This window comes from Uranotaenia lowii, chromosome 1 (assembly GCF_029784155.1).
Source record: "Uranotaenia lowii strain MFRU-FL chromosome 1, ASM2978415v1, whole genome shotgun sequence".
NCBI classification, from domain to species: Eukaryota; Metazoa; Arthropoda; class Insecta; order Diptera; family Culicidae; genus Uranotaenia; species Uranotaenia lowii.
The window spans coordinates 24,362,192-24,376,510 of NC_073691.1; the positions used below are offsets into that span (position 1 = coordinate 24,362,192).

General features: G+C 33.8%; 2 protein-coding genes across 2 annotated transcripts in view; one reads left to right on the top strand and one right to left on the bottom strand.

Moving 5' to 3' along the window:
- Positions 1–14,319, bottom strand: part of LOC129740062 (high affinity copper uptake protein 1) — a 409,058-nt gene that overhangs the window by 18,328 nt on the left and 376,411 nt on the right. The gene's annotated exons all lie outside the window — the stretch shown is intronic.
- Positions 9,479–11,075, top strand: LOC129740060 (splicing regulator SDE2). The gene is made up of 2 exons (XM_055731652.1): positions 9,479–9,773; positions 9,835–11,075. The coding sequence occupies exons 1-2, from the start codon at positions 9,663–9,665 to the stop codon at positions 10,594–10,596; spliced, it is 873 nt and encodes a 290-aa protein (XP_055587627.1). The 5' UTR covers positions 9,479–9,662; the 3' UTR covers positions 10,597–11,075.

Consider the following 14,319-nt stretch of genomic DNA (forward strand, 5'->3'; position numbering starts at 1 on the left):
ACAAAAAGAATGATGAGAAGAAAAAAGTCCTACCTTGTATTCCGTATGTGTCTTAACTGTAGCGAAAAAAAAAGAATTACAATGTTTTCAAATGTTCGTCTCATGGATGGAGGAAGAGTGAAGAAAGAAACCAAGAAGAAAAAACTGCACCGAATTTGATGTTTCGAACAGCAGTTTTAATTATTCTGATATCAAGGAGTGAGATAGGTGTTTACTTGTGTAAAAATTAAAGATTTAAGAGAAGAAAAAATCCTAAATAATATGAAGATTAACGTTAGAAAGGAAGAGGATGATGAAGAAAAAAACGAATTTGAAAACTATTCCAAGAATAGTGCCATACTTAAAAGTTAAAAAGAAGTAAAGCAACGACGGAGTGAAAAAAAGTTGCTCCTGCACTCATAAAAAAAGGTGCATCGAACCTGAATTTTTCCCCTTCTGTGAATTTATTCGAATGAGTGGTTAATTTTTATTAAATCGTTTAGGAAAAATCGTGCTTTATACACTTTGTAAGAAAAAAAAATTATCTATGCAACAAAAATAAACAAATTAATAAACGGAAAAAATCGTTCCCAATTTTTGTACATCTTAATGCATTTTTTGATCGAGAATGAAACTCAGTAGTTAGGCCAAAAGAATGAACAAAAAAAATGACTTGCCGAAAGCATGAGGAGTGACCTGATGATGACAAATTGCAGAGGAAATTTTTAACCAAAACAAAACGAAAAGAAACATAGATAATGAACACGTTATTTTAAAAGTAAACATCTGATCAAATCAAATTACTAGCGGAATATTTTTGTCTTTTACTAAATATTTGAATCAAGTCGATTACACACACGCGTTTATACACCGAAGAAAATAAAATAAAATGAATATTTACTACGATGAATCCAAGAAAGAAAGCTAGACAAAAAAAAAAACTGAAATAAACAATGGTTTTCCCTCCTAGTAAAAATAACTTTATCGGTTTCATGCAACCTGAATAAATAGGGTTGAGCAAATGGGCACATGTAAATTTGAGATGGAGAAAGAAAACATAAGTAAATCGAAGCGTTTTTACACCCAGAAAAACTAATAATCACACTGATACAATTTCAAACGTTCACAAAACACAACTTATCAATAAAAACAGTGGAGAAAATGTCGGTAAGATTAATTGTTGGTACTTAAACCAAACCTACACAAGACTCGTTCCAGATTAAACTTGAAAAAAGGTTGGTTTTCTTCGTTTTTGAACAAAACTTTGAAAATATAGATTAGACGAAATATAAAACATAATCACAGCAAATCAACCGGAAGGCAACATGTTGAAAATTGTGTCAATTTCATCAAATGAATAACTGTCTCAATTGAAATTACAACACTGAAAAAAAAAACATAAACAAATGTGTATTGAATGTATCGGAACACCTCTCCACCTAAAGAAGAGAAAAATAGTTGCAGCCCCCATCAGCAGAAAATGAATTGAAACGAGGCTTATGATTCACACTTACTTACATACAAGAAAATAAAATAGAGAATAGATAAACGGAACACAACTCAATGGATGAATAGATGTACCAAAAGAAAACAATAGATTCTCACTACAACACAGAAGCAGGAGATCGAACAATAGAAAAAAAGCACATTCGCATATTTACTGTTTGCTGGAAGCAAACAATCTAGCAAGTTAAAAACCGATGAAATAAAAAAAACATGCGGCAGAGATATTTAAAAATTTTAAACTTACACGGAGAAAAAAAATCAATACTTGAACAAATGAAATAAATGTAAACAAACAAACGTCCAAAGATTCCTTTTACCAGAATGTATACTGAAACAGTATAGAGGATGCAGCTAAATGGTAGTAACATTGAAATGTTTAAAATAAAATGAAACAGTAGAAACTCAAACACAGATGATTAAGTATTCAACATAAATGCACACACACACACACACTAAGAAAAAAACGTCAAATTGAAAACAATAACAATAACAAACAACCAACTTGCACACACAAAAAGAAAGATACACTCACATAACCGATAAGCCAGTTAAGAGTCGTTCAGTATCAGAGTTGCTCAGACACTCCAAAATTTGTCCAACTCGGAAGGTAACGGAAAAACTGTAAACAATAGAACCTAAACAAAACGCCGCAACCCGGAAAATGTCAGAGTCAGCTCCGTTATCAACTCAGAGCCTGTAAGGGATGGGTTGATTGAATTTGAAACCAAACTGATAGCGTTCTACTTACTGACATCTCTTATCGTAGGGTTGAGGTAGGTATGTATGTAACGCTCTGGCCAGAAACTTCCTCAGAAAGTACAGTAAACGTTAATTAAAAACAGAACACACACACACACATTAACACAAAAAAATCAACACGACAGCAAAAATATTCTATGTTTTGTTTTCGCAAACCTGACTACGTGTGGAAAAATGACGAAAAAAAACAATGTTTCGAAGATGTTCGATGGTGTGTAAACGTGAAACCTGATTTTTTCGGAAAATCCAATCTTGGAACCGACGAAACGAACGGCATGGTAAAATGATACAGAGATACACTTACAAATTTAAAGATGAATTAAGATGAAGGAAAAAAAACACAAGAAAAATAGAACAAAGTTTAAGCAGAACAAAAAAAAAATCGCAAGACTATATGTACTGTGCTTATATTATATATATACATGAATACATACTATTAACTGATGATACAAGAAATACAAGAAAACCGACAAACTTGCGGAGAGATTCCAATTGATGGGAGCTGACTGAGTCTCGATTGTGCTTTGATGACAATCCATGTTAGGAGCTTGATCGGGGTCGACGCCACGAAAATAAAATAGTGATAGTCAATTTTGGGTTTACAAGTATTGCAACATTATTTTTTTTCAACACTGCTATTGCGTGATTTGTTTTAAATTCCACTTGCTGCACTCTTGCATCAGAGTAAATTCTTTTGGCTTCCAGTGACGTCCTCTTAGTTGCCTTATTCTCGCCTGGTCCTTTGTGGCGATGGAAGGATTTGGTCAAGCGATGACCCCCCTCTGGATCCTGTGTGACTTATCGCCGCTGATCTTTCTCATTGTAATCGATAAGACCTTGACCGGATCGATTGATTGTAGATCAAACCTAGGATTGCCGTGGAATCCTTTGACAATGGGGCAGCTAAACGACCTTGACCTGGCAGATGATATCATTTTGCTCGTCAAAGACAACAAGACATGCAGAGCAAACTCGACACTCGACGACCTCACCGAAAGCTCCAAGGCAGCAGGTCTAAAAATCAATGTCGGAAAGATCAAGTCGATGGAGATCAACACAGAAAATCCTTCCAATTTCGTGGTAGCTGGGCAACAAGTTGAGAAAGTGAAGTGCTTCCAGTACCTTGGTAGCCAGATACCGCCTGATGGTGATATCAAGAAAGACATCGAAACCCGGATCAGAAAAGCCCGGTTTGCGTTTGTGAGTCTCCGTAACGACTGGCGATTACTTTTTTTTTATTTGGATGGATTTTAACTTAAGACTGGCGATTTCGCCAGATCTCTCTACGAATGAAAATCTCAATCTTCAACTCAAACGTCAAACTCGTTTTGTTGTACGGATGCGCAACTTGGTGCACATATAATAGCGCCAGCACTAAATTTTACTTCGGAAGTCCGGACTTCCGATTCCGAACTTACTTCCGAACTTTTGACAGTTGTGTTTAAAAAAAATAACAGTGTATTATATGCATCGTTGCCACACATAAATTTGTATCCACCAGAGTATCTCTACATACATTAAGCGGGCCACAGACTACACAACATTTGTACAAATGCGATGAAATTCGATGAAATTTTGTCGCTGTGAGCACGATTTGCATAGTGTATGGCACTGCTTGAATGAGCGCCCAAACGGTTGGAGTAAAATTGGTCGGGATCGAAATATTTTGTACAAAACATTCTCCCAGCCGGGTGGAGATGGTTTATTTTGTTGCTGTTGCTGTTTTCGCCAGCAATCATTTGTGTTCGCGTGAAATATGTTTGTATAGTGTGTGGGCGAGCATAGATCAAACAATCGACGCGGAATCATCGAATTTGTACAGGCCAATTTGTGTAGTCTATGGCCCGCTTTAAGCGGGCCACAGACTACACAACATTGGTACAAATGCGATGAAATTAGATGAAATTTTGTCGCGGTGAACACGATTTGCATCGTGTATGGCACTGCTTGTATACTCCTACGGGCAAGAATGAAATACACAAACGATTCAAATGAATTTGTGGCAACGTTGATTTGAAAATTTCTTGGCGCACGCTTAAATAAAACGACTTAATGTGTTTTGGTCGGAAGTCAGCCATAATGCCAGTTCACTAACGACGTTTATAAATTTTTTATCTAAACGCACAATATGCGTTGCCGACGCGAAAACTGCAAGTATTTTTGAATCGCTGCCTGTGGAATATTATCCGCGCTTGGTGGCCTGGCAACTGGATCTCAAATGAGGAACTATGTACATCGCCGGTGTCATCAAAGGGCGCTAGAAATCAAGATTCGGGAACGTAAATAACTGGTGATGGATTGGAGATCGTCAGAGGCGCATGAATGGAATGCAGAGGGACATCGGCAGGACAAAGGCGGTCCCAGAAACTCGTGGCGGCGAAGCCTAGCTGCCGAAATCCAAACTGTCGACGAGAATCTTGACTAAGACCACGTGAAGACACTGGCTCCGGGTCGTCAACAGTGAAGGTCTTTTACCACGGCCCTATGCGCCAGAGAATCGACGCGGGATCGTTGAGTAAGTAAGTAAGTGTAGGTTGTCAGCCTAAGGTCCCTATCAGCCGCTCGCTGCGAGACAAAGTATCCACCGGGGTTGGGTACCCGATCTCAGCTAAGCTTACTCGCACCACTGGGAGGCACCATTGGGAGGCTGAGATAGGAGATATGAATAAAAGGTAATATTGTGAATTTAAATATAATTTTTAGAAACGTCGCTGGTGAACTGGCAACAAAACACAGACTTCCGACAATCTAGTACTTCATTTTTCCTTGTCGGAAGTCTTTCGGAAGTCGGAAGTGATTTTGATTCTAAAGTCTCAAGTGTTTGTCCTAGTGCATCTGATTCCAAGACAAAAATAATAGGAGTAGTTATAGCTACTTTCCAGATAAGCACTGAAAAGATGATAATTGTGTTGAGCCAATTCCAACTTTTTTTTCCAGGTTCGCATCTTAACTAATATTCTGCATTCAAGTCTTTTCCTTATTTCCCAAGCAGCTCATTGGCCACCAAGCGCGGAACATCATCCGCGCTTGGTGGCCTGGCAACTGGATCTCAAATGAGGAACTACATCGCCGGTGTCATCAAAGGGCGCTAGAAATCGGGATTCGTGAACGTAAGTGGAGATGGATTGGGCACACGCTGCGGAAAGATGAAAACGAGATTTGCAGAGAGGCGCTAGATTGGAATCCAGAAGGTCATCGAAGAAGAGGCAGACCCAGAAACTCGTGGCGGCGAAGCCTAGCCGCTGAAATCCGAACTGTCGACGAGAATCTTGACTGGGACTAGGTGAAGATGCTGGCTCCGGATCGTCAACAGTGGAGGTCTTTTACCACGGCCCTATGCACCGGTGGATCGGCGCGGGATCATTAAGCAAAAACTCATTTGAAAAGCGTTTGACAAAATCCTGATAATCTTCCTGGCTACATGTGTATAAGGCAGTGGTCGCGAACTTTTTGAGTCAGAAGAGCCAACAACTTCAAATATTCAAAATTTCGGAGTTTGAAAGAGCCACATTAAAGATGTATTATTTTTGTTTTTAATAAACAAAAATAAACAAATACTAATGTTCAATAAACAGTAGTTTTACGGAAGTTTTAAGTTTTTAGCTTTTAGATTTTAGGTTTTTGAGTTTTTTCTTTTTAATCTGTTTCTGATTACCTTTAAGTACATGAATTCTCTTCTGGATCGTCAACTCTTCTAACATGGTTTGATTTTATATAAATTTTTATACTTTGGCAAATACCGAATCAAGAAAATTTTAAATCCATATAAAGCTTAAATGATTAATTTGCATGATTTTAAAGTGAAAGATTTGAACATATTTACATAAGCAGAAAATTTATAGTTTCGTAATAAAGAAAAGATAAAAAAAAAACAAATAAAAGGGAATAACATTTTCTTAAAATTATCAAACTTTTTATATGACATTCATCAGATTTATGTAATCCTTTCCAAAATTCAGAAGTATGAGGCAAAATTTAACTAAAATTTATGTAGCCGAAAATATTAACTTCAAAAATTATGCTTTTGACAAATGGTAGAATTTTCAAAATTCATGACATCACGAAGGTATCTTTAGAATTTTATGCATCTGGAAAATTCAAAAATATTATTTTATGTCACATGTTATTCTTCAGTATTGTTCTTCCAATTGAAAGAAAAATGAAATTCATTACATTGTATATTATTCATCATTGATTGCTAAAGCTCAGATTACTTTAAAAAAAAAACTGTGGTTAGATCAGTTTAAATCTTTAATAATGTGATTGTGTAGCCTTCAAAGAAAATTCGAGTCAAATAATAAAGAAACAGTACAGTTTATCTGGCAAAATCAGTTCAAGGATACTTTTAAAATTTCTCAAAAAAAATTAATAAAAATAAATCAACGGTGAATAACTCTTAATCGAAAATGAAAAAGAAAGTTATGTTCATTACTAAAAGTTCGTTCAAAATTTGTGTGCTTTTGGTAAATATACGCATCACTGTTGCGTGTGGACTGTATATGCGGATGCTTGGGAACTACCACTGATTGGGAAAAATGCCCGCTCCCCTCGTGGGATTGGGCCTCGAGAGACAAACACGCATGGTTGTCTCATCAGTGGAGGCAGATCATTCCGACGCTGCCTGGCGGCCAAGACTTCTCGATGACCTCGTAACTACGAGATCGTACTCTTTCGAATATGGCTCTAAAAAGAGCCGATTAATTCCAGCGGCTGGATTCGGGACGAGCAGATGCCGGAGCGAGCACAGAAAACACAAATTGTTAACACTTCATACTTTTTCTCTGTATTTTTCTCTATATTTATCACTTCCACTTTTCTCTTTAATGTTACAAGTTTGGTGGTTGAATGCGAACTGACTTCAGGCGCTTCGAAGAAAGCGCCCTTTAATAGGCTAGCGGGAAGCACACAATCACGTGCTTGCGCCAGCAGATGGAACCTCCTAGAACCTTCTAGCGAGAGCAGCCGTGTTGCTCATTTCGTTCGGTTCTCTCGCGGTCATTCATCGTCGCTCTCTTGTTCTTCAGTCGACTCGTCGGACTGAACACATCACATTTGAAATTTTAAATGTGTTCAAAGACTCAAAGGTTTAATTTTTATCAAATACATACAATTGAATTATAAAAAACAACTGCTTCGAGGTGTAAAGGTCTTTCTGGGATGAATCATCCAACAGGATGAAAATCCCTGAAAAAAAAAGTAAAGGTCTTTTGTTTATTGATTGCAAGTATTTAGTCTGTGATTGAGTTTTAAAATAGATTTTCAGAATTGAAATTTTCAATCACTCTCAATGCTGATTCGAGTTTGAAAAGCTGTAAAACAATAATTTGTAATTCTCAATTCCTAGTTTTGGAATTTTTAATTTGAATTCATGTATCTAAGTATCTATTCCCTTTTTAAACCGATATTTCTTGAGCAGCCTTTCCTATTTTTCTGTATGTATCCAGGCCAGCCAAAACCGTATATTACCCGAGCAAATCCAGCAAAAATCTACGTATTTTCCATTCCGAATTTATGCAAGTTGAAAAATTTTAGTTTCATAAAAATTATGAATAAATCTCTGTTGTAGGAGTTCCTGCTTTGAAAATAATTATTTTAGTTTCATTTATTGGAGTATGTACTTAAAGATATTGGGAAAACCGAAAAAAATAATACCAAATGTCGTAATAATGCATTGAACGACGGAAATTCGAAATAGAATTTGGAAGAAATTTGACTGCCTTACTGGAACTTTTTTGAACAAGGCTTCTAGAATAAGTTTCTACAACGACTCCCAACTTTTTACAAACCTTATAATTGAATATCAGTTTAAAGATTATTGGGTATATTAAACATAGATTTTGTTATGCTAGTCCATTCATTTGTTTTTACTCGGAAGGTTGCAAAAACAGAATAAATTAAATATAAACGTAAAGTCACAAAAATAAACATATACTTAACAAAACAAAACAAAAATATCGAAAAAGGAAGACTATACTACAGAGATTCAAATTACACGTATTTAAAAAAAAGCATATAAATGACAAAAAGGCAGAAATAACAAAATTAAAACAAAAAAAAAAACACTTAAATATTTACAAAAATAAAAAAAAGTTAAACTATGACGAAAGTAGCGAATATTGACGAAACTTACATAACATGACAAACTATGACAAAAGTAACAGCAATTGACGCAAATTCCAACAAAAAAAAATACAGTTATTATAAATTAAAAAATCCAAAAAATACGAAATGCGAAAAAAAATATTGAAAGAATGGCAAAATTTCAAAAAAGATCAAAATTAAAAAAAATTACAACAATAACAATATTAAAAAACTACAAAAATAAAAATAAATGTTTTTTTTTTCAATTTAGTTATTGTCAAATTTTGCCATTTTGGTAAGTTTGTCGTTATTTTCCGTCATTTGTGACTTTTTTTTATTTCTTACTTTCATAAGACATTTTTTAAGCTATGAGGTATTTTAGGTTTTCTAACAGACTGTAATTTTTGTCATTTTGACATTTTTGAAGTTTTCCTATTAGATTCACAATTCTCTTCACAATTTCGTTAGCTAAAATTTTAAAACATCACCTGGCTGGCCACACGTTTAGTCGGGATATGAACCGTGGAAAAGGCTTCACGAAATTTACCCCAGATGTCACTGTAGTTCAAATTCTAACACGGTTAGAAAAAAGTACACAGTTCAAAATTTTCGGTTCTAATCAAGAAAAACATTTTTCCTTCGTATTGAAGTTGATAAGATACTAAATTTCTTCTATTGTCAAGAGCTTTGAAAACATGTATGAAAGAGGTCACTATATCCTGCAAATTTTGGAGAAATTGAATGCTAATTAGTAGACTTACCTGGTAAAAATTATATTTTAAAAATACTTTCATACAATCGCAGATGAAATACAACTAAAAATTATAAATTTCAGTTTTTTTTTCATTTACTTGTCATTTTTCAGTGCAAAATTATTGGGGTCAGATTTGTTGGATGTTTCAAAGCAATAAAAGTTTTCGCATTTCAAAAAGTTTGTTTACTGTCGTTAATACATCACTTCATATTTTAAAACGATTGAAAGAATTCTATTTTCAATTTGTTGAATTACGTTTCGATTGAAGACGATAATAAGGATGGTTAAATAAATAACTGTATAATGCATTTATTTTAAAAAGAAAGTTGTGCTCATTACTTAAACGTGTATTTAGATTGAAATATTTCCTATCGGCTCACATCTTTAAATTATTCGCGTGTTTTTGTTTTGTTTTATGCGTTAGTTTCATTCGTAAACATATCGAAAATCGTAATTTTTTCGAAAAAAATTTAATCTCGATTCCTGTTTTTTGTTAGCAATAAAACGTGTGGAAACAGCTAAATTTCAATAATATAAAAGTGTGAAAATCTTTCTTCATATCGAACAGAAAGAAGTTCTCATCATGGATCCTAAAATCGACACACTGGAAATCATCCATGCCAATCGGAGGCAGTACTTGAAGAATGCAGTCGTTTCCAAAGAAATTGTTACCAGTTTCATTGAAGGTTTTACTGTAAGTATTTTGACTAGCCTTTTTCAACTTTCTTAATAGCTACGATTTCTTCTCCTTTTAGAATCTCCCGTCATCAGACTACTACCTTACCCAGAACGGGAAACGGATATGCCTGGAAGTCATCGACAATATCGAAGCACGCCTCGGACCAGTCCATGTTCAGGAGCGACTGCTCGGTGGCAAGGGAGGTTTCGGTTCCATGCTCCGAGCCATCGGAGCTCAGATCGAAAAAACCACCAATCGGGAGGCCTGTCGGGATCTGAGTGGACGCCGTTTGAGGGACATTAATGAAGAGAAGCGTCTAAAAGCGTATCTGGACAAGCAACAGAATGCCCCGGAAGATGAGCGAGCCAAGCTTCAGAAAAAAATCGACAAGCTGCTGGCCAAACCGAAGCACGAATTCCACGACGAAGAGTACAATCAGGCAAGGAGCGATTTGACTCAGAATCTGGGCGAAGCCGTTGAGGAAGGTTTTCGGAAGGCGGCGGAAGCCGAGAAAGCTGCTGGGGAAGCTGCCAAGCGGAAGGCCGAGGAACTGTCCGGGAAAGATAAGGGCTCTAAGAAGCTGAAGAAGAAACAAACCAAGGGAGCCCTCTGGCTTGGAAGCGATGATTTGGGCTCCTCGAGCGATTCCGAATCCGATGGAAGCTCGGATTCGGCTTGCTCGTCCAGTGAGGGATCGAGCTCGGCTGGGCCTTCTTCGGGGTCGTCAGACAAGTCGGCCAAGCAAACCGTTACGTCCGATGAAGAAAAAGGTAAACCGGAAACGTGCAGTCCAGGAGCGGAAGATGACAAGAAAGAATCGTCGGAGGCTAAAGAATGATAAGGTCCGATCTTTTTGTTGAAAAATTAAGGATAATTTAGGTTTTCATTATTTTTTCAAAAACTTTAATTTTCTAAGTATACCAAGTATTTATCAATCTAATCTACTGGCATTTTAAGACGGTTTAATTTTAACTATCAGGAGAAAAGATATGAATAAAACTATGTCATAATCACTGCAAAAAAGGTGTTTTAAACGTGTAAAATAGTATGTTTTGAAAAGTTTTAAATTGCCCATTTCACAATCGAATTGCATATTGAGCACAGTTATTAAAAATATGTAGCAGTTTAGGAATCCAATACTAAATGTGATGAAAATCTTTTGAAACTCGAATCTCAATTCTTATCATTTGAAAAATACCTGTGGTTAGGAAAAGGGCATTAAAGGTTCAATCGAGATAAAGGTAATCAATTTGATTGCTGATTTGAATTTGGTGTCCAGGTGTACCACAAATGATTGCAATAAAAATCTACGTTGATCAGCGCGTGACTTGATTTGAAAAAGGATTGACAATCGATATCTCGAAAGTGCCCTACATCAGCTAATTTTCGTTTTCTTTCCCAACAAACAAGAGCACAAGTTCAAGCTATTTGTTTGCTCTTGGAAACAGTTTCTGGTAGTTTGAGCCGATTTTTCAACTGACCACGGCACACGTTCCTGCGCTTCAAGCAAATTTTGCACACGGTCCAAAATTATTTCGAATTTTAAGTCGCTTTGCACACGGTTCAATTGACATCGTGCGACAATGCAATGGTCACTCGGAAGATAAGGAGAAGTATTTCTAGTATCTACCTATCAAACCAACCTTTGCCAGTTCAGTTCATAACGTTCTTATCAATCGAATTCGGTTGAAGTACGCTGTTTCTTCGACTGTTAGCTTATTGTGAGGAATGTATGGTGGTATTTTGTGTCTGATCGACCATACCAATCAAATTGGGCTAGGGATTGTTTTTTTTTCTTTTTAGACATCTACATATCGATGTTTATATTCAACGAACGAATTTGAAATAAAATTTCTCTTGTCTTTGGATTTTCTGAGGTCCAAGTTTTGATAACTTGCGTACGAATGTTTAGTTTCGATTAAAACCAAACAGTGTTTTTTATTAGGCAAAGAATGATTTTATGACTAAACCCGTAAAAAAACTACAAGTAAACTGAATTTAAAAAGAAATTTGATCAAGCAACGGCCTCATTTTGAAAAACTCAATGTTATGATGCTGCCTACCGTTAGGCTCAATCTTTTACCGGAAATGTTTCTCTAGTCGCCGGTAGGTGGCAGCACCTGATATACATGAAGGATTCATCAGGGTTGTATGGTGGAAATAAGAATGTGATGATTATTCAACAAAAAGAGGCATAACTTCGATCTGGGGAAGCTCCTAAATTTTAATTTAAGTCATTTCGAACATTTTTGAACTCTTTAAGAGCATCGTCAGCCGTACAAATCGTTTAAGATGAACTTTTTAATTTTATAGGAAAAGAGGTTACATGAATTGGGGAAAGTCAAAAAAAATGTGGAAACCAAATTACAAAAACAAAATTGTAAAACGTCGGAATCTGTTGTAATTTCGAAAAAAAATTGGAAGTTGTAATGGTTGAAGAAATCGAAAAAAAAATTAATAATAGGTCGGTATTACCAAAAATAACGAAAATGCACTTAGAAGTACAGAATATAAACAAAAAAAAAATAACAAAAAATTCAAAAAAAAATAAAAAACAAGCTAACATGACACGAATGATAAAAACGATAAAAATAAAATTACCAAATGGCAAACATTTTAGTTATTTTTGTAATTTTTGTATTTTTTGTAATTTTTGTAATTTTTGTAATTTTTGTAATTTTTGTCATTTTTGTCATTTTTGTCATTTTTGTCATTTTTGTAATTTTTGTCATTTTTGTCATTTTTGTAATTTTTGTAATTTTTGTAATTTTTGTAATTTTTGTAATTTTTGTAATTTTTGTAATTTTTGTCATTTTTGTCATTTTTGTCATTTTTGTCATTTTTGTCATTTTTGTCATTTTTGTCATTTTTGTCATTTTTGTCATTTTTGTCATTTTTGTCATTTTTGTCATTTTTGTCATTTTTGTCATTTTTGTCATTTTTGTCATTTTTGTCATTTTTGTCATTTTTGTCATTTTTGTCATTTTTGTCATTTTTGTCATTTTTGTCATTTTTGTCATTTTTGTCATTTTTGTCATTTTTGTCATTTTTGTCATTTTTGTCATTTTTGTCATTTTTGTCATTTTTGTCATTTTTGTCATTTTTGTCATTTTTGTCATTTTTGTCATTTTTGTCATTTTTGTCATTTTTGTCATTTTTGTCATTTTTGTCATTTTTGTCATTTTTGTCATTTTTGTCATTTTTGTCATTTTTGTCATTTTTGTCATTTTTGTCATTTTTGTCATTTTTGTCATTTTTGTCATTTTTGTCATTTTTGTCATTTTTGTCATTTTTGTCATTTTTGTCATTTTTGTCATTTTTGTCATTTTTGTCATTTTTGTCATTTTTGTCATTTTTGTCATTTTTGTCATTTTTGTCATTTTTGTCATTTTTGTCATTTTTGTCATTTTTGTCATTTTTGTCATTTTTGTCATTTTTGTCATTTTTGTCATTTTTGTCATTTTTGTCATTTTTGTCATTTTTGTCATTTTTGTCATTTTTGTCATTTTTGTCATTTTTGTCATTTTTGTCATTTTTGTCATTTTTGTCATTTTTGTAATTTTTGTAATTTTTGTAATTTTTGTAATTTTTGTCATTTTTGTCATTTTTGTCATTTTTGTCATTTTTGTCATTTTTGTCATTTTTGTCATTTTTGTCATTTTTGTCATTTTTGTCATTTTTGTCATTTTTGTCATTTTTGTCATTTTTGTCATTTTTGTCATTTTTGTCATTTTTGTCATTTTTGTCATTTTTGTCATTTTTGTCATTTTTGTCATTTTTGTCATTTTTGTCATTTTTGTCATTTTTGTCATTTTTGTCATTTTTGTCATTTTTGTCATTTTTGTCATTTTTGTCATTTTTGTCATTTTTGTCATTTTTGTCATTTTTGTCATTTTTGTCATTTTTGTCATTTTTGTCATTTTTGTCATTTTTGTCATTTTTGTCATTTTTGTCATTTTTGTCATTTTTGTCATTTTTGTCATTTTTGTCATTTTTGTCATTTTTGTCATTTTTGTCATTTTTGTCATTTTTGTCATTTTTGTCATTTTTGTCATTTTTGTCATTTTTGTCATTTTTGTCATTTTTGTCATTTTTGTCATTTTTGTCATTTTTGTCATTTTTGTCATTTTTGTCATTTTTGTCATTTTTGTCATTTTTGTCATTTTTGTCATTTTTGTCATTTTTGTCATTTTTGTCATTTTTGTCATTTTTGTCATTTTTGTCATTTTTGTCATTTTTGTCATTTTTGTCATTTTTGTCATTTTTGTCATTTTTGTCATTTTTGTCATTTTTGTCATTTTTGTCATTTTTGTCATTTTTGTCATTTTTGTCATTTTTGTCATTTTTGTCATTTTTGTCATTTTTGTCATTTTTGTCATTTTTGTCATTTTTGTCATTTTTGTCGTTTTTGTCGTTTTTGTCATTTTTGTCATTTTTGTCATTTTTGTCATTTTTGTCATTTTTGTCATTTTTGTCATTTTTGTCAGTTTTGTCATTTTTGTCATTTTTGTCATTTTTGTCATTTTTGTCATTTTTGTCATTTTTGTCATTTTTGTCATTT